Genomic DNA, 21,624 nt, shown 5'->3' on the forward strand with positions numbered 1-21,624 from the left:
TGACATTATATTAAACATTTACAAAGAGTAACCAGGCCACACACAAAATATTCAGCAGAACTTTCAGATTTTCAAAGAGGTTGTATTGTTGGGCAATCTGAGGCTGGTCTTAGCCAGTGAAAAATTGCCGAAAATCTTCAAATTCCGCTCGCTACTGTTAATAGAATTATAGTGCTATTCAAAAGCCAAGGAAAAGAAGCAACAGGTTCTTGTCTCGGCCAGCCTGGGCCCTCAGAAAGGAAGCTTTGTTGTTTGAAGAAAATTGTGGAAAACAAACCCTGTTCGAAAGCTTCTGACATTGCAAAACAGTTAGAAGTTAGTTCAAGAACATGTGTTACATATCTGCATAAGCTTGGGTATTATGGACAAGCAGCTAGAAGATAAACTCTCCTTCAACCCATTAATATCAAAAGATTTTGAAAATGAAAGGTGTCTATTTGCTTCCTGCATGTCTGTGTATATACATATATATACATACACACACACGCATATATATATATATATATATATATATATATATATATATATATATATATGAATTTATATATGATGCACCATTTTGAGCGTAGCCGTTGCCAGTACCGCCTGACTGGCTCCCGTAGGATTTTCGAGTGTGATCGTTGCCAGTGCCCCTGGACTGGCTTGTGCGGGTGGCACATAAAAGACACCATTTCGAGCGTGGCCGTTTTCGTGCGGGTGACACGTAAAAGCACCCACTACACTCTCTGAGTGGTTGGCGTTAGGAAGGGCATCCAGCTGTAGAAACTCTGCCAGATCAGATTGGAGCCTGGTGTTGCCATCCGGTTTCACCAGTCCTCAGTCAAATCGTCCAACCCATGCTAGCATGGAAAGCAGACGTTAAACGATGATGATGATGATGATGATATATATATATGTGTGTGTATATGTGTGTATGTAATGTTTTGTATGTGTGTATATATACATATATATATATATATATGTATATATGTATATATATGTATATATGTGTGTATGTATATGTGTGTGTATATGTATATGTACATGTATATATATATATGTGTGTGTGTATGGTGTTTTGTATGTGTATAGGTTTTTTTTTTGTGTATATTTCATTTCATTTCAAAGTTTCAGCTCAGAGCTGCGGCCATGCTGATGCACCACCGTGTACTTGTACAGCAGGGTTCGCCACCATCCCCTGCCGGAGCCTCGTGGAGCTTCAGGTGTTTTCGCTCAATAAACACTCACAACGCCCGGTCTGGGAATCGAAACCGTGATCCTATGACCGCGAGTCTGCTGCCCTAACCACTGGGCCATTGCGTCTCCAATATATGTACATATAATTTTATAATATATTTTAAAATGAGGTTTTTTTAACATATTTTTATATTTATATATATATATACGGTGGTGCACCAGCATGACCGCAGCCACTTGGCTGAAACACATAAATAAATAAATAAATATATATATATATGTGGATGTATGTGTGTGTGTGTGTGTGTGTATGTGTTTATGACTTGTGAACTTTGCTTGTTTGTGTATGCATACATATACATGTGAGAGTGCACGCGCATGAACGTGTGTGCGTGTGTGTACGGGCGCACACGTGGATGCCTGTATGTAGGTAATAGCGTTCTTTTTGCTAAAACTTTAAAAATTTTGTTCGGTTTTTGTAATTGTGAAATTTTTTCGCCATGAACGGTTTGTGTTTTTAAACGGAATGTATTTTTTCTGATGTTATATTTATTTATTCCTGAATGATGTGTAAAGAAATTTTGATTTAAGTCTCTTAATGAATTCTTTATACTGAAATATATATTGAAGAAGATAAATATGTTCATTTGAATTTATACGTTTTTGCGTCGTAACTCCTTTATTATTATTAATATAGCCAAAAGGATCGATTCTTGAAGAGTCTGCATATCTTCACTGTCGTTTTTTTCTGCTATTTTGGTGATGATTTTTTGAGTTAGCTTACCAATTATTTTTGTTGGTAGTTAATTTATAATACATTGATATTATATATATATATATATATATATATATATATATATATATATATATCATGGTATCAACAAGACTATTGGATACTGTTATATATCACTGGTCACCATGTTTTAGATTGATATCACCCTGCTGGCTAGGTGAGCAGGCCAACATTTCCTAACCATGAAGCCACACTCCTTCACGCATTAGCCTCAAAATAGAAATCTGGCCCAAGTACTTGCAACAGAATAAAGGCGGCTGAGGTGCCAGGCTAAATCTCCCACCAAAAATGGTAAATATGTATTTAATCAGAAGTTACATAGTGACACAAGGGCCAAGATTTTTGTGCATGAAGTGTCCAAGCAGTGCCATGCTTGAAGCTCCTAGCCTTTGAGTCACTTTATAACTTCTAATTAAATATACACACACACTATATATATATACATACATACATATATGTATTTGTCTCCCACTAAAAGTGCATGTTATGTTAGAATACAGAATATTAACGTTATTTACCAAGAGAGGGCCTCTCATATGGGCTTGTGGTGCATAAAAGTGTTTATGTCGTTGATGGGTAATAACCATCCACTATGTTCACCAGAACTGCCAAATCAAATGACTTCACCTTTGGACTTGTCAATGACAGATGACCAGTGCAGACATAGCAGCCAATTCCCTCGTCAACAATATATAATATATTAATGTCCTTTTAGGCAAATAGCCAGTGGGTTTATCAAAAAATAACACCAACAGAAACAGTATTAATACCAAAAGGTAATATTTATCTCCCAATATATATATATATATATATATATATATATATATATATATATATATATATATATATATATGCATCAGGGATGTGTCGCCTAGGTAAGCAAGGTAGGCAGTGCCTACCTTGAATAAAATCGACTGATAGCAACATTTTCCTTTTATGGTAAAATATGCACATAATTCAATAAAATTATGAAGGTTACTCTGATTAATATGCATAAAATGCAAAGTATTTTATTTTCTTGCAGATTAGGTAGACATAATTGGCCCCTGCTTTTCAATCTTAGTATTTAAGCTACGCATAGTACGGCTGTAGTACACTTGCTGCATACATTTCTACAACGTTTTCTTTACGTGCTCTAAAGGCAAAAGTAAATCTGCCTTCAACTCAGTCTCATGTCTGTGTTTCGCTTATTCTTGTGTTTTACTACATAAAGGTCACCAACTGCCTACCCTGAGTAATTACTGACGACACATGCCTGATATGTATGTATGTATCCTCAATTTTAACAACCCTGTTTCCATGTTTGTATGGAGCAAACATCTTTCTCTCTTTCCATGCACACAAGCTTAATCAATACACTTTTCTGAATATTCTTTTTTATCTGAAGCAAATTAAATATTTGAAGAAATTTTTAAACATCTATTTTGTTAATGTATATATTAAACCAACTTCTTCCCACATGTATCAGACAATGCTCATCGTCTACAGGGGGACATTATTTACCCTTTAAATATTTAAACTAGTCAAATCCAGTCCAAATATTCTACCTGCTTTATGTTCTAACCAGCCTCTCACACCCACCCTACAAATAACCAATCACATCACTGAAATCTCAAAGCTATGAGATAAGACATAATTAATTAATTCATTCAAAACTGTCTAAATAGATAAGGCTTATATTTGATTGAGCCATCTGAATGCTAAAGAGTCTTCCTCAGGTTCATCATTTGGTTCTCTATGTCTGCTTGTAATGGTAAATGTGGAGAGAGAAAGTGAAAAGTTAGTACTTAAGACTATGTATATAGGCACATGGAAATATTTAATACAAATAAATAATATACATGTTCATATAGCATCTAGCACACACACAAACAAATATATATGATATACAAAGAGACAGCATATATATATGCATGTTATTCTAACATCTACCTTTCCATGTTTATATGGGTTAGACAAGACTAAGTATACATACATATATATAGCTGATGTATATTTGTTTGTTTAATTTTGTCAGGTAAATAAGGCCATGCTGGGGCACCACTTTCAAAGGATTAATCTATCATTCCCTTCCTCTCACTATTTACTTTAGCCTAGTACTTATTCTTTATACATAATATAAAGACAAAACCAAATGCTATTATTTTAAAATTTTGAATGCATTTAATATAGGTGTTTCAAGTAGTTATGTAAGAAAGTTCTTACATATTCTCCTCAGTCAATCAATCAATATATATATATATATATAGTAAAGATGCATGGCTCAGTGGTTAGGGTGTTTGGCTCACAATCATGAAGTTGAGGATTTGATTCCTTGACTGGGCAGAACGTGTCCTTGGATGAAGAACATCTTTTCACAATGCTCCAGTCTACTCAGCTGTAAATGTGCACCACCCTCATGCCCTAGTGCCGGTGCAGCCCTCTCCTTCCAGTATACAGGAAGCTAAAATAGTATGGCACAAGCTGCCATGTCGTATTCACCTGAGAGCAATGGCCAAATTTCTATTAATATAGACACACCTATTCATTGAGAACCTTGCTTCCCAACTATATGGTTCTGGGTTTAGCACCACTGTACCGCATCCTGAGCTTCTGAAAGAAGCCTATAGTATATACACACACACACACATATATATATATATATATGTATGTATGTATATATATGTGTGTGCATGTCTTTTTCTAGACAACTGATGGCTGTAAATGAGCATCACCATTATACAAGTGGTGTCGTTTCCAGCTGTCAGTGAAAAATAGGTCTGTCCAAGATGAAATATTCCCTAGCTTGGAAACAAGATAAGGGTTGGCCACAGGAAGGGCATCTGGCTATAAAAAAATCTACATTAAAAAATTCTTTTTCTGTTTGACCCATGCAAGCATGGACCTTAAAACAATGATGATATTAACCGTATGCTAATATATTCACATTTATTCTAATTGTTTGGCCAGTATAACAATAATATACAAATATATACATACACAATACACATATGTAATACATACACACACAGCTATATATATAGACATTCATACATAGACTCAATGTAACAGAGGATTTAGAAAAAGAAATATTGACTTGTAATATTTATTTTTATTACAAAATATATTTAAACCACAAGCTGTGGCATTTAAATAAATTATATTTATAAAAATTAATAGACAGTGTTTATTATTTCACAATGTTAGCGGCCTTAGTCCTCTCAAACATATGTGTGTGTGTGTATATATCTATATATACGGTATATATAATTAATCAATATATGTAATTATGACTTATGTTTTACTTAAAAATATAAAACTTTACCTTTGTTACCTGGTATTTATGATTAAGATCTAATTAGTAAAATTATAGATAAATTCCATTTTATTTAGAGTCAAACAGGGAACTAAATGATAATTTAGCAGGAAGCAACATCTGCCATGCTTGATAGATGGCTTTTACATCAAAAGCAAGGTTTTATTTTCATTTAATCTAAGAAGATAAGCTCTTTTGAATATATATAACAGTTTCGTTCGAAAAACATATAAAGAAGAATGTAATAACAGTTGCTTAAAACTTCGTTTAGTCTTCAGATTAATTTACAATGGAAATTAAAACCACATGTAAGCAAACAACACCACATTTTGGGGGGAGGGGGAAGTACGAATTTAAATGATTCTGTGGGATTATGAGATTAAGTGAAGTGCCCATTTGGTGCCTAAGAAGAAGATAAGGGGCAGCTATTTTTTAAGGGAGAGGGGATCTTTCGGTGATGTCAGCATGAAAAGTTGTTGGAAAGCAGAACTAAAATACATATAAAAAAAGAAGAAATGCAACATAAAAAAAAAGCAAAGATAAAAAGCATAAAAACAAAAAAATAAATCAACAAATTGGTAAAAAACAAAAACAAAATGATATGTAAATATGGTTTGTCACCTCAATTTGAGAGAGAGAGCTACATAAGGGAAGTTTCCATCTCCAGGTACTCTGAAAGTCTCGTTAAAGATGTGTTCTCTTACAGCGGCGTAGCTCTTCTGGCACATGCGGTCTTTGAAAATCTCATAAGAGTTATGTCTCTTAACAGGGTCTTCTGACGCCCTGCGTATTGCTATGTATGTTGTTGCAGAAGCTCCTAAAAAGCCTTGTTACTGCTAAGCAACTATTCCAATGCACAAAGTCTTTTAAATCTTGATACATCTTGTTAGAGGCACACAATTATTCTTTCTTACAGAATATTCTGACCATCTTATTGCATTTTTTTCTGTTGTCACAGGATGTCTTAAATATCTTGATATTAGCTATGTAACTGTTCTGCTTGCTATACAGTGTCCTGAAAAGCTCATGAGACACATAACTAATCTCTTATGGAATACCCTGGGTACTTTGTTGCTGCTTTGAACTGTTCTGTTGCGGGATATTCTAGAACTCTTGATACTCCAATGTAACCATTGTCACAAGATGTCCTAAACACCTCATTTGTTACAGCCGTATCATTTTAGCCAGAAGCTCTTTACATTTCAGAAAATATAATTTTATTAAACGAAAGCGGGAAATGAATAAACTATACAAAATGTCAATGTTTAGTGTTCACAAAATAATGGGAGGCAAAATTTTCAGGACATCACAAAACATTTTCTGGAATTTAATTCCAAATATAAAATATTAAATCTTTGGAAAAATAAATTTTGAGTAAAAGAGAAGGCAACTCTAGAATGTTGTGATGTCAATGCAAATCGGCCATACTGGAGTCAATCACTGAAAATACTGATGGTTAACCCTTTAGCATTTAAGCCAGTCATATCTGACCAAAATAATGTTCAAATAATGTTAATGTTCAAACCAGCCAGATCTGGCCTTTCACACCTACCCTACAATGTCATTCTAAAAGTAACAATTGCATCATTGAAATCTCAAAGCTGTGGGATAATCCAGGATTAATTGAAAACAGTGTGAATAGATAAACAAGGGTGAAATATTAGCATAAGGCCACAAATTTGGGGGGAACAAGATCTCAATGATAGAATTTGACTCCAGTATATATATTTGACCAGGATTTTATTTCATCAATTCTTGGAGGAAATGTAAGGCAGAGTTACCCTGAACCAAATTCCCCGAGAAGCATTGCTATGGATACATCCAGTGAAGGCACTTAGTAAGTTTATTTACCAAAATTCACAGCCTTCTCTCTTCCATATCTACATACCACACTATGATGAAGTTGTTAAGCAGTCATGTCTGACATATATGCACAAGACCACAAATGATCTTAGCAGGAAAGAGTATTGTTGATTAAATTGTCCCCCAGTACGTGACTGGTACTTTATATTTTAATGTAGTTGAACAAAACAAAATGTTGAGACAAACTAAAATGAAATGTTGCTTAAAACAAAATGTGCTGAGTTATATATGTATATACATGCACACACAAACATTTATATACAAATATATACATGTGTTTATGTATATGTGCATATATGTGTGTGCATGTATATATTTGTGTCTGTCTACCTGTGTTTTGACAGGGGAAGATTGGAAGAAAAACAAATAAAAAAGACAGCAAATGAAAATAATAAGAAAAACAAAACACAAACACCAGACAGATTTCTGTGTTAAAAAAATCATCCTCAGGGTTTCCTTGTTAAGTTGAACTTGTTGGGTTGCTATACACCAGAGGTCTGTTTTTCAGCCCTTATGCTCAGAAGATCTAATATACTCTAATGAAAGTCCAATATGCTTTTAATGGGTGGAGTTTTAGCATAGCTTTCTTTCAAAGTCCCATACCTCATAGGAAAGGAAAAGAGATTTTTTTTTTTCCCCCTTTACAGCTTTTGTATTTTGCATACAAATGAAAATTCCGATGCTGGAAAAATTTTTTTCTCCACAAAAATTTCAAATTTTTTTCATAATGGATTTCTGTTTAACATTTCCTGTACCTTATCCCTTTCCTATAAGGCATCGAACTTCAAGGGACAGCTATTCCAAAACATCTTTTAATGACAGTATATTTTAACGAAGATCCATTTTAATGAAGGTTTAATTGTTTTAATGATGGTCTAATTATCTTTTCATGAATGTCTAATCGTGTTTTAATGAAAATGTAATTACCTTTTAACGAAAGTCTATGTTTTAATGAAGCAACGGTTTATATCAACCTAATCACATGCAATCTACGAAAAAAAGATGTTTATGAAATAAATGCTGAGATGATGCGTCTAAGTGTATTTCTCTCCAATTCCTCTTGAGATGACAACCAATTAAACACACTGCTGTAGAAACGTTCTTTCACGAAACGTGTGTGTGTGTGTGTGTGTCCTTAGCATTGACTTCTCTTCCTCGATACTACGAATACTAACACAATTATAAACAAGGAAAATGGTGGCAAACAGATATTTTTACTGTTGGTTATTGTTGTTGTTGTTGCTGGTGTCATTAAAAAAATGCTCTACATTCAGCCATGCCTCAATTCAACTTAGCTCGATGGAGTTTTATATCTTATGAAGATATGAATCCTTTTAAACATGTCTTATTTATACACCAAGGACGTATTAGCACTGGTACTTGATTGACGTTAACTATCTAACCTGTCATAAGTCTCAGTTTATCATTATTATTATTATTATTATTATAATATTATTATTCAATGTTTTGACTTAGGTCAATTTTCCCTGTAAATTATTACATGAAAGACTGCATTATTAATATAATCTATTTTCAATTTTTTTTTTTTCTTTTAGGTTTTTAGAAATATTATATTATGCAAAATCCTTATGCCTTGATTTAAATTCAAGGTGAGGTGGGGAGTGGCGTTTCTCACTCTCCTTTCTCATTGATTACTATGCTCTGGTTTAGCATACGTTTCTGATACATAGCTGATAGAAGAATCTTCGTTTTCAATCAGTGATTTTTTAAATAATTTAATTCATACATTTTTTTTTAACAATGCCTGAGAAAGAAATGTTTGCAGTATTTTTTGTAAATTTAATAAGAGCCATACAAATAATCTAAAGAAATGAGAGTCACTTAACAAACACGCAGAGATATACTAACACACACACTCTCTCTCTCACACACACACATCATATGCAGAATTACTAAATTGAAGAAAGAATAATTTTTATGCTTGTTTATTGTTTTCCTAAAACCGAAATGCTGCTAAAATAACGATGGGCGGTGACATTTCCAAGACACATGTTTTAACAAAGTGTCACGAAAAAATTAAGTGTAAATTATTTTAAAATATATATATATATACATATGTATACATATATATTTTTTAATGGCGAATTTTGTGGAGTATATTTTCAGTGTTAATATAAAATTAAATCTAGGTAATCATGTGTTTGTTTGTTATTTTTTCTTTTTTTTTACTTTACAGAGAAAAATATGAGTTTTTAAGAAAGACATTTTTTTTTTTTGTTTTAAATATATATATAAAGAATATCTCCCCCTCCCTCCCTCTACCAGTTAGTTTTTAGAGTCCAACTAAGTTATTTCCACTGTTTGAAAGTGCTGAGTGTCTCCAAGCATTTGCATGTGATAAAACAGTTTTGGTCTCTCAGTAAAACAAAAGAACAGATTTAGTTCTTTAAAGCCAGAAGGCTTTCAAGAACTTCATCCAAGCTGGCATCTGTATTAGCAACCTCGGTGTTACAAGTTCGATTGAGAGAGACACTCTCAGCGTAACTGCTACCCAGGTCTGTGTTGACCAGTGGGGCTGCTGGTTGATCCCTTTTACTGATGCTTAGCCCAAATATGGTACAGTGCTCATCTCCAGAAGACACCGGCCGACAGAATGGGGAGTGTTTGAGAGTATCAAGCATTGGTTGCTGTGGTTGGGACGGCATTCGAAAGCTAAGGTCAATATATGGCCGGCCTAACGAAGACTGGATCTGCTCGATGGACGTAGGGCGACCTTGATGGACACTGGTCAAGGGGTCATACTGTGGTCTCTGCAAGAATTCAAAGAAAGGGTCATTTTCAGAGCTACATATATTTTTGTTTATAATTAGGGGTGAGTTGTTAGTATGGGAACGACCATTATTGCAATGTGTGTTAGGGGCACTAGTATTATTTTTCTTATATGTATTAAGGGCACTACTGCTATTAGTTTTATCATACACATTAAGGGCACTACAACTATTAGGTTCATCATTTTTATTAAGGACAGTGCTGCTATTAATACTGTAATGGGTGTTAGAGATACTACTTTTAGAATTTTTACTAGTTGTATCTGTAATGTTGGGGTTAAGACTAACATTTGTCAGAGACAAACTGTTTGCATGCAAATTACAAGAATTAGGGATGGTTGAGGAGGATGTTGTTAAGGGGTTAGGAGAAAGGGAAGTGGATACATTAATATCACCCTTACCTTTTCTGTTTCGGAAGAACGGCACTGGGAGCTTGGCTTTTGGAGGCGGTGGTTGTGGGGGTGTTTGCTTGGGTTGGCTCTTAGCAACTTTATTATCCCGGAAACTGAATATTTTTGGTTTCCAATCTTTTTCTTTGCTTGCCTTATTTTTCTCCGGTTCCTTGCTTGATGATGCCTGGTCATACATTTGGATTCGTTCGGATACTTTCACAACCTTTCGGCTTTTCTCTTTACTCTCCGAATCGTCTTGCGTCGTCCCAGTCTCAGATGGCACTTTGGATTCTGACAGAGTTGCTTTAGCTGATGGCTCATCCTGTTGTTGTTGCTGTTGCTGTTGTTGTGTGTCTGCTTCAGCTGGTCGTCGGGCTACAGGTCGACGGATGATTGGTGCTGCCTGATCAACAGTATGGTACTGTTCGTGGACTTCATTATTCGACACTTCTGCACTGGTCTCAACTATAGGGCTGTTACTGAAGTATACATGACGGCCTTCTGGCACGTGTGTTGAATTACCGTTAATCAATGGTGGAGCAGTAGAAAGCGTTACAGCTCCAGGAGCACTGACGTTTGCAATTTCATATTTGACAGGTGTTACATTAGGCTGTGTCGAGGTATAACTATGACTGACAGCATCTATAGTATCTTCCATAAGTTCTTCTTCTTCGTTCGTTTCTTCAATAGCTTCGTCAATCCGGAGAGCCGGAGAAAATCCAGGTGAGACAGGAGACTTTTTACTTTGTGATATTGAATCGGGTTCACGTTTGACTGGAGTTGTCCGTTTTGGTGGTTCTGGTTTTGAAGTTTTCACTGGAGTTTTAGAAACAGGACTAACTGCAGTGGGAAAAGTCGGTTGTGAGTTGTTTTCTTGACTCTTCTTCTCAAACATTTCTCGTATCTTTAAGAAGGGCACTATTGGAATTGGCATCAGACCTTTTGGTTTCTCTTGGTTTCTGAATTGATCGCTTGGTAGTCGAACATTAGCCGGCTTTGGAGGCAGCACTAATTTTGGGGTCTTTAGAGGTGCAGAATATGAACGAGTATAGCTGGGTGTGACACGTGTTTTTATGACAACGGGTGCTTGGTGGCTAATGATGCTGCTGGCTGGAGATGAAGTAAGACTTGCGTTGAATCTCCAATCAAAAGATTTCATGGAGTCATTGTCTCTGTTTAGAATACAACTACCACTGCGAGACACACTTGAATTCTTGTACCAAGCCGGAACATTTAATTTTTGTAAAGAACGTGACACTCTCAGCTCATGAATGGACGGCACTCGCCTAAAACTTGACTCACCCAGAAGGTCATCTTCATCATCAGCATCATCATCAAGATTTGTTTCAAGTGTCTGCATGCTCTTTGATTTCGGTACATTTCGGTCAGCAAACCGGCTTTTGCCGGTCGACCGCCTTACCTGTTGCTGTTCTGAGCGTAGATCCATTAGACTTGTTGACTTGCCGAAATAGGATGGCTGAAAAGAGAAAGGAATTTCAAAAGCTTCACTATCAAAACTGAACCGTCTCTCAGTTGTTTCCCCTGTGTCTATATCCGTCTCCACCAAAGAACAAAAGGAATCATATTGGGATAAACAAGACTCGAGATTATCAATGGATGCAGCTTGAATAGATTCTTCAAGGTTATCCGCATTGCCAGGTGACAATATACAGTCTGGGTGTATTTCATGGAAAGGTGGACGGGGGTACCTACATACAGGTTCACTGCGTAAATAGAGTTGACTAATGTGACTCAGACTTTTACTTGGCCTAATCCTTGAAGCATGGATTGCCTCCTGGTCATTGTGTAGAGAAAGACGTTTAGCAGCATCTCGTCGTTTCAATGCTCTGAGGGAAGTTTTGCGATATCTAGCAAATCTGTTGCTCACTGAATTTTCATCCTCAATTAAATCGGAGACGTTGTTTTCGCTGCCAAAATATCGTTTCCGCACAGCATTAATTTTCCGTCGGACTAAAGGAACTTGACGACTGCCACCTAGCTGTGTCTTAACTGTCAATGGTCTGTGAAGAGCTGATGTTGGAGGTGGACTAAGTTGGTCACTAACAAAGTCTGCAAGTTCATCATATTCTTCGAGAGACAGGCTGCCCTCGTAATTATCACTTTCGGCTTTATTTGAAGACAACTCGTGTTGACTGGGGTACATGTTCCCTGACTCATCCAACTTTTCAAGGGACAATAAACTGCTATAATCCTCGGAATGGGCTAAACATTCGCTTTTGAAAACTTCAAATTCTACTTCAGAGTCAATGCTAGAAACAAGTTCTTCACTGGCTGCCGGTTCAGTTTTTAATCTTAATTCAGAATTGGACAGATTTTCAGGTGATACAGTTACCTTTCTTACAGGATCAACACTTGTATTTAAAGAATATGAATCTGGAACCGGATCACTCGACTTTCGATTCTCATTTTTTATCAAAGATGGGGGTTTCAAAACAGCCCCCATTTCTATGTGTGATACGTCTGAAGAATTGCATTCTTGAACATTTCTTGTTGAATCAGAACTAGATTTCTCTTTTGTATCCAATCGACTGCTATAGTCTACAGGAATTTCTTTTTTAATTATATCTTCCTCTGGTTCTTGATGAATTAATTTACTTTCCATTGTATAACCCTGCTGAGTCTCTTGTAAATGTCTGTCCAAATGAAATTCTTCTCTATTTACTATATCAGGAAAACCTGTTTTTTCTGCTGCTTCCTGCATTACAGAATAATTCTGACCATAACCTGCATGCTTGTTAACATGGTAAGCTTGTCCATCAACAATATCAGGAAATGGTCGTTTTTCCTTACATTCTAATACGGTAAAATCCTCAGAAATCACATCCTGTGTTTTTTCAATGATTCCTTTGTTTAATACATCAGGAAAAGTCGATACATGTGCATGATCAACAGTATCTTGATGTAAGGAGCTGACAGGGTATGTATCTTTTTTTACCACATCAGGAAATACCCTATCTTCCATACTCTCCTCCCCAACGTAATCATTGGAATTTATATCCTGGCTATTTTCATTAAAACTTCCTTTTTTTAAAATGTCAGGGTATGATTTTTCCATAGTAACAAGGGTAACATAATCACTCTGAACGTAATCCGAATACTTGTTAATATATAAATCCTTTTCGGTTAATCCATCGTACTGTAAAACATTCTCCACGGCTTCCTGTTCAACGTAACTCTTTGGTCTTTGGTTCTCTGGTTCATGCTGTACTTGAGACAATGTAGTTTCCATACTCTCTGGTTCCTTATAATTTGACAGATATCTGTTTTGCTGTTCAAGACTGGTGTAGTTGTCAGGTTGTCTATTTGGTTCAGCATTCGTCATCGACAATGCCCTCTTAATTATCATGGGGCCATTGTCAAGCTTGCTAGCTGTAAAGACATTAATATCATCAGAAGCAAATTTCATTGGGTTATCAACATAGTCCCTTGGTGGAGTAAACTTCAGATCATCTGCAGATAAATTATTATTCTCATTAAGTTCCGACATATTCCGACTGTCATCATATTGATGGTGAACATTGTTGTTGTTTAAAGTGTTGCTGTTGTTGTCGTAGTTCTCGACATAAAAACTGCGAGCTTTGTAGGCCGTTTCGCCAGGCTCTGTGTAGGAAAATGTAAAACCACGAGGTGGATTCTCGGCAGCATTAGACTTGGTAGCATCAAAGTAGAGCTGGATAGGCCAGTTGGATTGGTTGGAACAGTATACATCCGGTGAAGGAGTTTGGAAATTCTGTGGATTAGTCTTTCCTATGATTAGGAATTCCTCTCCGTATGACTCTGCTTCCTCTTTCGTTGTAGAGTTAGCTCGGATATCGAGTATAAGACCATGAGTACTTTCAGACGGACTGCTGCTCGTTTCTTCATCTTGGTTGACATCTCCATCAGAATAAGATCGTTCCCGAGACTTTTGAGGAGTCTGTGCAGGGTTTGCAGAATCATCCTTGATTCGCTGTGAACGATCGTTTGTAGACGTTGTGAAAGTCAAAAGTGCATTTTCATTGTAAGTGGTTAAATCACGTGACGTGTCACTTAAATCGCCGATGGTCTGACTGAGGGGTCGTGCTGTCACCGAGGATTTCTTTAACGAGTTGCTTAGTTCATCAGTCGATCGAACAGTCGTTTGTTTGTTTGTTGAATCGATATTATCCACCTGACCAAAACTATCGGTACTAGACTGTTCCTCTGCACAAACTTTCGATGTATTTTTTAACGTATCTCCATTGTTATTATCTCTAAACATATGCTGGACTGGAATGTTATTAATAGATATCACATTATCAACTGTTGCTGCTGTTGGTGGTGGTGGCGGCTCTGGCGGTGTTAATACTGACGTTGAATGAGTGTTTGATTGAGAAGACGACGAAGTGGAGGACGGTATATTAAACAACTGTTTAGGTGGACATATAATGGGTGCCTGTTCAACAGTAGCTGTAGCGTGTGTGTAGGTGACATTGTTATTATCTTCACTCGTGTCGCCATCCTCCTCACACCTGGGTTGGTCACATTCCTCTACATTGTTTGGCCTTATTTCTTTGCCTTTCTCCTCCAGCTCTTCTTCTCGCTCCGCCAATTCATCGCTACTCGACACATACGGCGACGTGAACGACGTATCAACAGAACTTTCCTCGTAATTCCTAACAGCTTCATTGTTTTTGTTTTCAGTCGTGAAACTTCTGCCATGCTGGCGAGGCGAGATGCTGCTATTATTATGATTGCTGCTGGCAGACAGCAACGATGCCGTTCGATTGTTGATGGTAGTAGCAGCGTCACCAGGGTGAGATGAAAATAACAGACCTGCAGTGCCACGTGCTGGAACACCTGTAAGACTATGTGAACTGGGTTGCTTGTAGCTGCTGCTGCTGCTTCTGTTGAAGGTGTGGAAATTGTTGTTGTCGTCGTCGTAGTTGTGAATCACAGAGGGTGGGTAGCTTCCTTTCACTTCATACTCTTCGCATCGATCGCTGTCGGAGGATAAATCATCCGAATCTTCTTCCTCGATCGGTTCCAGACCATTGAAATAGAAAACTTCAGAGTCGCTGTCTGAGTCGGAATCGATATCGTAGTAATGGGAATTGGACGGTGAGGGTGGCGGAGGGCAGTATCGATGCCTCGGACGAAAGAAATTCATTTCACGGCTGGGCACCATTTGTTTGAAGTCCTCATCATCGACGATATCTCGAAACTCACGGTTACACACAAGACTGCTCGTACTACCACTACTACTACTGCTGCTGCTGCTTCTACTGCTATTGGTACTGTTGGTACTTGTAGACTGACAGCTTTCAGTTTTGTTAGCAACATTATTTTTGTTGTTGTTCGCCATGGCTCGTCTTCCTAATATAGGAGCGGCGGCAGGTTTCTTAGTTTGATCGCCAGTCGATGTGTGTGTGTTGGTAGTATTACGGTCATTTGGACTAGCAATAGAGGTAGCAGTAGAAGTAATATTGTTATTATTATAAGTATTATTCGTGGTGTTTGTAACATCACCGCCGCCGCCTTGGGGTCGTCGAGGCGGTAATGGCGGAGGTGGTCGTTTCACCTGAGATCCACGACACGACGTTTGAGTTAAAGAAGAACGACTTACGTTTGCCGATGTAGAAGAAAGACATGGTGTTGTTGGTGTTTCTATAGACGTGTGAGACGAATATCTCGGTGCGGTCGTCATTTGTGAGTCGTCTGAAGTGAGGTTTTGAGGAGAATTACCGAGCTGAAGTGCAGAGGGCAGCCTTGGTCTAGTGTGAACACTCTCCAGCAGAGGGGGTGATACAACTTGTTGGAGCGGCGAGGCGGAACCCAACATAAAAACAGTTTTACCTGTCTCTCTCTTAGCTACAATAGGGTGGCTTCTTACCGTGCTGCCTACTTTAATGTCTGTACTAGAAGCAGCAGCAGCAGTAACTGTATTATTATTACTACTACTACTACTACTACTACTAGTTGCTGCTGCTACTGCTGTATTATTTGCCTTCAGGCCTAATGGCTCGTCAGGTTGATAACTTATCTCCTGCTCCACACATCCGCCAGGTATGTCTGTCTTTCTGGGTATCGCCGTCGTTTGATAACAGTCATCAATAAAGTAAGTAGCTCTGTTTGTGGAATGATAACGAACGTTGCTCATCTCCGAACTTGGAATGTTAGAATGACTGATTACACCTGGAATGTTGTGATCGGAATGTTGGCGGCTCGCTGGCATTGCAAAAGCAAAGGTTTTGAATTCGCAGGTCGCGGGTTCGATTTCAGCTTCGTCGTCAGCGTCTGAAAAGTTATCGTAATCATTACTATCATCTGTTTCCTGGTTATCTTCTGTGAGATGTTTCAGCCTGGGCGGTGGAGGGGAAATGATGGGAATGGTGGAGTCGTACTCGTTGACATCGGTTAAGAGTCTCCAAGAAAACATGATAGTAATGATGGTGGCGATAGCGGCCGTGATAAACCGTTCGAACGCTCCGTCCATGGCTGGGACTCCTCCTGACGCATTCATCGTTTTAGATTCATTGAAAGAACATCGGAGAAGAAGAAGAAGAAAAAAGGAAAACGGCAGTTTTAAATAGTTTTATGAGAATAGATAAACAGTTGATTTAATCCAAGATGTAATCCATGAATAAAAATCAATCAGTTCTATAGATCCGAAGAGAAAGAGCTGACCTGCCGCATGTAACAGCTGTCCACGTAGTTGGTGATGAGAAAGCGAGTTATAAATATATTTACAATGACATACATACTGTGGTAGTCAAGCCACAAGGACAGGTTTAGGGCTACTGAGGTGTGTAGAGGACAGAGGAAAGATAATAGATATTGATTACAATTTTCTTTCTTTTTTTTTTCTTTTTTTACATATGCAAACACACCCAACTTTGCCAGTTGCAGAGAAACTTTTTTTCTTTTTCTTGCTATTTTTTTGTTTTTCACTTTTTTTTTTCAGTATTGACAAAATAACAGGAATGGTTATTCAGCAGGAATATTAACGTGTTTCATAGATTAGCGAGGAATTTTGTGATGGAGAACAAAGTGAATGAAGGGTGACCTTTGTTTGTAGTCGTAGAATATAAAGAAATATTTAGCTGTCATTTGTGTCTCAGTGAAATATTGTGCTACGAGAGAATCGGGTCCGCTGTGTAGCAATATGCAGGGAATGCATTTGGTGTTATTTACCAACAATAGACGTCAACTTGTGTAAATTCCACAACATTGTTGTTTTATAATTTAAATATATAGCCATTACCTTCTTTATGCCTCCTAACCGTCCGTAAAATATCCATGTTCACAGAAAGGTAATCCTCTGGGGTCATGAGTGAAGCTTTTTAAATGAGTAAAATCTGTTGTAATATTTCCAAATGAAAATAAGCGTTTCGCAACAGGGAGGCAGACTCCTTGCCTCCGCTTGTACCAGCAGTGTAGCATCTATTTTACTGAAGATGAGACGTGTGTCAGTTTAAGAATTCAATTCTCTCGTTTCCTCCCGGTTTTTTTCTGTAAGATTTGTGCACGTAAAAGGAATCCAGTCGGTTACATTCAGTGAAATGTATTCCCAGAGCTGCCAGCAGACGTTTGTGCAAAAAAACACGCACTTGCAAGTGCGACACGAAGGCGAAAAAAAATCGTAGCTTCGCAGCGAAAGACCAATCGAGGCGTCGAGTGGCAGTCACGTGGTAGCACGTCATCAGATCGATATGAGCGTCGACGGCGGCGGAGGAACAGAATCACAGGTGGTCAACTTTGACAAAGTGACACTTAAGATGTCACCACATTCTATCTCTTTCTAGCTGACTACTACAATTAATATTAGGATATTGATATTAAAAGTTGCTGCACAGCTTGATTGAGTGATTCAGTTTGATCGATCGGCTGAAGAATGAGAAAGCTTTCCATATTCCTAATATTTTAAATAAGGGATATAAAATAATTTCAGGCCATCAGTTGATGAAGAGGGAGGGGGGAAGAGAGAGAGAGAGAGAGTAGATATGTCGTCAGTTCATTGCCACAGTATAAAAAGTGTCGTAAGGAATGCATTTGGAGTTGCAGGACGAGTAGGACTTCTGCTTAAAAGTTGTTTCGACTTTCTTTTTTTATATTTATTCAGTTATTATTTGTTATTTTGTTTTTTCTGGACTGAATGAGAAAAAGAATTTCGTGGGAGACGGACAAGACTATGAGCAAACAGAAAGAGAGAGAGAGAAAGAAAGAAAGAAAAATGATTAATTTAAAAATAAATACAACTTGCTTACCAAGCTAACTGCAACTGAGATGTAGAAACAGCCATATGCAATGTTTGTAGAGGAATAAACCAGTTGGCTTTTATCATATTTTTATAAAAGTGAGAATAAGAAATATATGGAGAGAGAGAGAAAGAGAGAGAGAGAAACGAGAACATTTATCAAGAAATGCATTTCTTCCTCAGCCGTTTCTTCTTTCGGTTAACAAAAATAATAGTTGTAACGATAAGGGGAGGGAGGGGCGAATATTTTGTAGGAATTTACAGAAAGTCAAATAATAATGGTTTCAAATTTTGACACAAGGCTAGCAATGGAGTAAGCCAATTGTACTGACGCCAGTGCTCAACTGGTACCTATTTCATCGATCTCGGAAAGGATGAAAGGCAATGTCAACCTTGGCGGCATTTACAGTCATAAGGTAAAGACGAACGAAATGCCGCTAAGCATTTTGCCCGGCGTTCTAGCGATTCTGCCAGCTCGCCGCCCTACGTATTTTTCCGACATTAATAACAATAATAACGATTATAGACAGTATATGAATTGAAACAATATGCAATAAAGGTAGGTTTTATTTTCTTTAGCTATGGATGCGTTCAATAGAGCTCAGTGGAGAAGCTCCTGCTACCAAGCCACCTCCGACTTTGTAACAACCAGGATCAACACATTGGAGGAGAAAAAAACCCAATGCAGAATTGGGTCCAATATACCCCACCAAAATGGCGGAGACCACTATTACATCGCCTCCAGCTGGATCTGAATTCCCTCACGAAGCGAACTGGGAACACTGTGCTGCTGTGTCCTGTTGAACCGTCATTCGCTGAAGCGATGAGGGAGACCAATATAATTGCAATTGTTAGACTCAACTAATAATGATTAAAATTCTGTTCTTAAATAAATTGTTTCCAGTTGAAATGAAAAACCAGGGTTCAAACCCAGCTTGCTGCCGAAAACGTACCATTTCCACCTACCTCAGCAGTATCTCTCCACAGCATTATTGAACATAAAACCCCCCAGATCAAATAGAAAAGAATCGATATGTTTTGATCCCTTGCTACAATTCAAACTCAACAACGATGGAGTATTGACCTGGTCGTTCGATCTGCAGGAAACAGAAGCCAAATCGCTATCAAATCACACTAGACCTTAAAGAAAGGAAGGATGTGTTCGATAACGTAGACCTGGATACCCTTAAAATGGAGGTGGTCACAACTGGAATTCTTTCAATCATAAGTCTGTTTACTCTTTAAGACTTCTCCTGGAGCTAAACAGCTTATTACCACCAAATGCGCTAACATCATGAAAATAGTTGAAAGGACGTGGAACAAAATCTAAATTAAAAAGCAAACCCCGTCAACCATAGAGTGTAGGGGTGATTTATATAGTTAAGTCTATAACCGAGAGCTCATCAATTAATTATACAGTTTAAGGACAAAGCTTATTTGATCCAAGAAGTGAATTGGAGTCGACCTTTCTTTTTTTTTTATATATATTTAACCTTTAAAATTCATAATATTAGAAATGACTTTATGAAAACAGGAAATACCAGAGTTGTGAAGACTTTGTAAGTAGGCTTTATAATCAGACAATATACACGTCGTAAAAGTATACACGTATTATTTGATTCTCTGCCTGAAGAATTTCTAACGGGAGATACCTTATATGATTTGCCTACATGTACAATTTTGTAACTCCTATTAACAAATGAAACATGTGTAATGGTGAATAAATAATTTCAAAACATTTTTCCAATCTCATACACAATATACACAATGTATAGTTATACAACATACACTGTTATATAAACTATATAATTATACCATATAGACTTGCAATATAGATTATATAGTTATACAGTATACATCGTTATACAGACTGCATAGACCACTATATATACAATACACAACGTTATATAGACATGCTATATAGACTACATACTTATGCAATATACACTGTTACATAGTATACATAGACAGACTGTTATATAAACTATAAATAAAGTAGAAAAAAAACACAGCTTGTTTTCAATGATATCATCTCACATTGTTTCGTCCGTCCTGGTTGAAGAAAAGGAAACACAATCAAACAAACAGTACTTATGTTACAGTTGCAAATAGTTGTCAGTATATTTGTTGCAGTTGTTAGTGCTGTAGTAGCTGTTGTTCACTGCAAATGTTTGTCTTGAGTATCCAAACTTAACCCTTTCGTTACAAACGCAGCTGAAACCGGTTCTGGCTCTGTAGTACAAATGTTTTGTTTTCATAAGTTTTGAATCAAAATCTTCCACCAAACCTTAGTCTCAATTTATGTTCCTAACACTAGCTTAATGAGAACTAAGTTATTTTACTAAATTCTTTGTTATATTTAAAATAATTGAAAAGAAACACAGAGGATCTCAAAAATAAATTCAGTAACGAAAGGTCTTTGTTCATCAAGGCAGACTTCAGTCAACTTTGATCAAGGCAGACCCATGGCTATCTTGATCATCATCATCGTCGAACCTTGGGCATTACTGTCTCGAGTCCTGGGGCTCTAAGGACCAGTTAACTGGTTTCCATGGCTTAAAAGTTACCGATATCAGAACATGCCACTGGATGGGACGCTAGTCTGTCGCAGGGTCACCCGTTTCCTGCTGGATCGGTTAAAGCAACGTGAAATGAAGTGTTTCACTCCAGAACACAACGCACCACCCCAATCCGGGAATTGAAACCACTCTTGCGATTATGAGCGCTACACCCTATCCACTAGGCCACGTGACTTCACAAATCCCCCCCAAATCAAAGCAAATCCGCAATAAAGACAATCTATTCATGAAGACCATACCGTCCTCTTTTCAGGCATAGTGTATCTATGACTACACTATTTAATGTACTTCTTTAAAGATGGCAGGAGTCTATTTTGAAGGTCATGTCAGCAATATATATTTCTTTTCCAATGTGAGAAACCTTGCATAACGGAATACCTTGTGGTGTTTAGTTAGTCCTTTTACGCTCTGAGTTTAAATCCCCTGGGGTAGGTTAAAACTACTACACCCACCTAAAAATGTGGGGCCTTATTTTGTTTTATGTTTATATCCTCATTGTAG

At 37.3% G+C, this 21,624-nt stretch overlaps 1 protein-coding gene and 1 long non-coding RNA gene across 5 annotated transcripts in view; one reads left to right on the forward strand and one right to left on the reverse strand.

The window, feature by feature from the left end:
* Positions 1–18,739, reverse strand: part of LOC106878744 (uncharacterized) — a 33,467-nt gene extending 14,728 nt beyond the window's left edge. For 3 of the 4 annotated variants that reach the window (XR_016240852.1, XM_089348234.1, XM_014928059.3), the window contains exon 1: positions 10,318–18,739. Coding sequence is in view for 3 of the 4 variants with exons in the window: in XM_089348234.1 (XP_089204360.1) it covers positions 10,318–16,810 (6,493 nt within the window). In the remaining variant the exon portion in view is untranslated. Of the gene's footprint in view, positions 1–9,057; positions 9,899–10,317 lie in introns of those variants that run through there. The other variant, XM_014928060.3, reaches the window with a different exon arrangement.
* Positions 17,971–19,665, forward strand: LOC149137313 (uncharacterized). Its single transcript, XR_016240857.1, has 2 exons — positions 17,971–18,035; positions 19,124–19,665. It is a non-coding gene; the product is annotated as an uncharacterized LOC149137313 (long non-coding RNA).
* Positions 19,666–21,624: the final 1,959 nt, after the last annotated feature.

This window comes from Octopus bimaculoides, chromosome 2 (assembly GCF_046866305.1).
Source record: "Octopus bimaculoides isolate indiv1 chromosome 2, ASM4686630v1, whole genome shotgun sequence".
Classification (NCBI taxonomy): domain Eukaryota; kingdom Metazoa; phylum Mollusca; class Cephalopoda; order Octopoda; family Octopodidae; genus Octopus; species Octopus bimaculoides.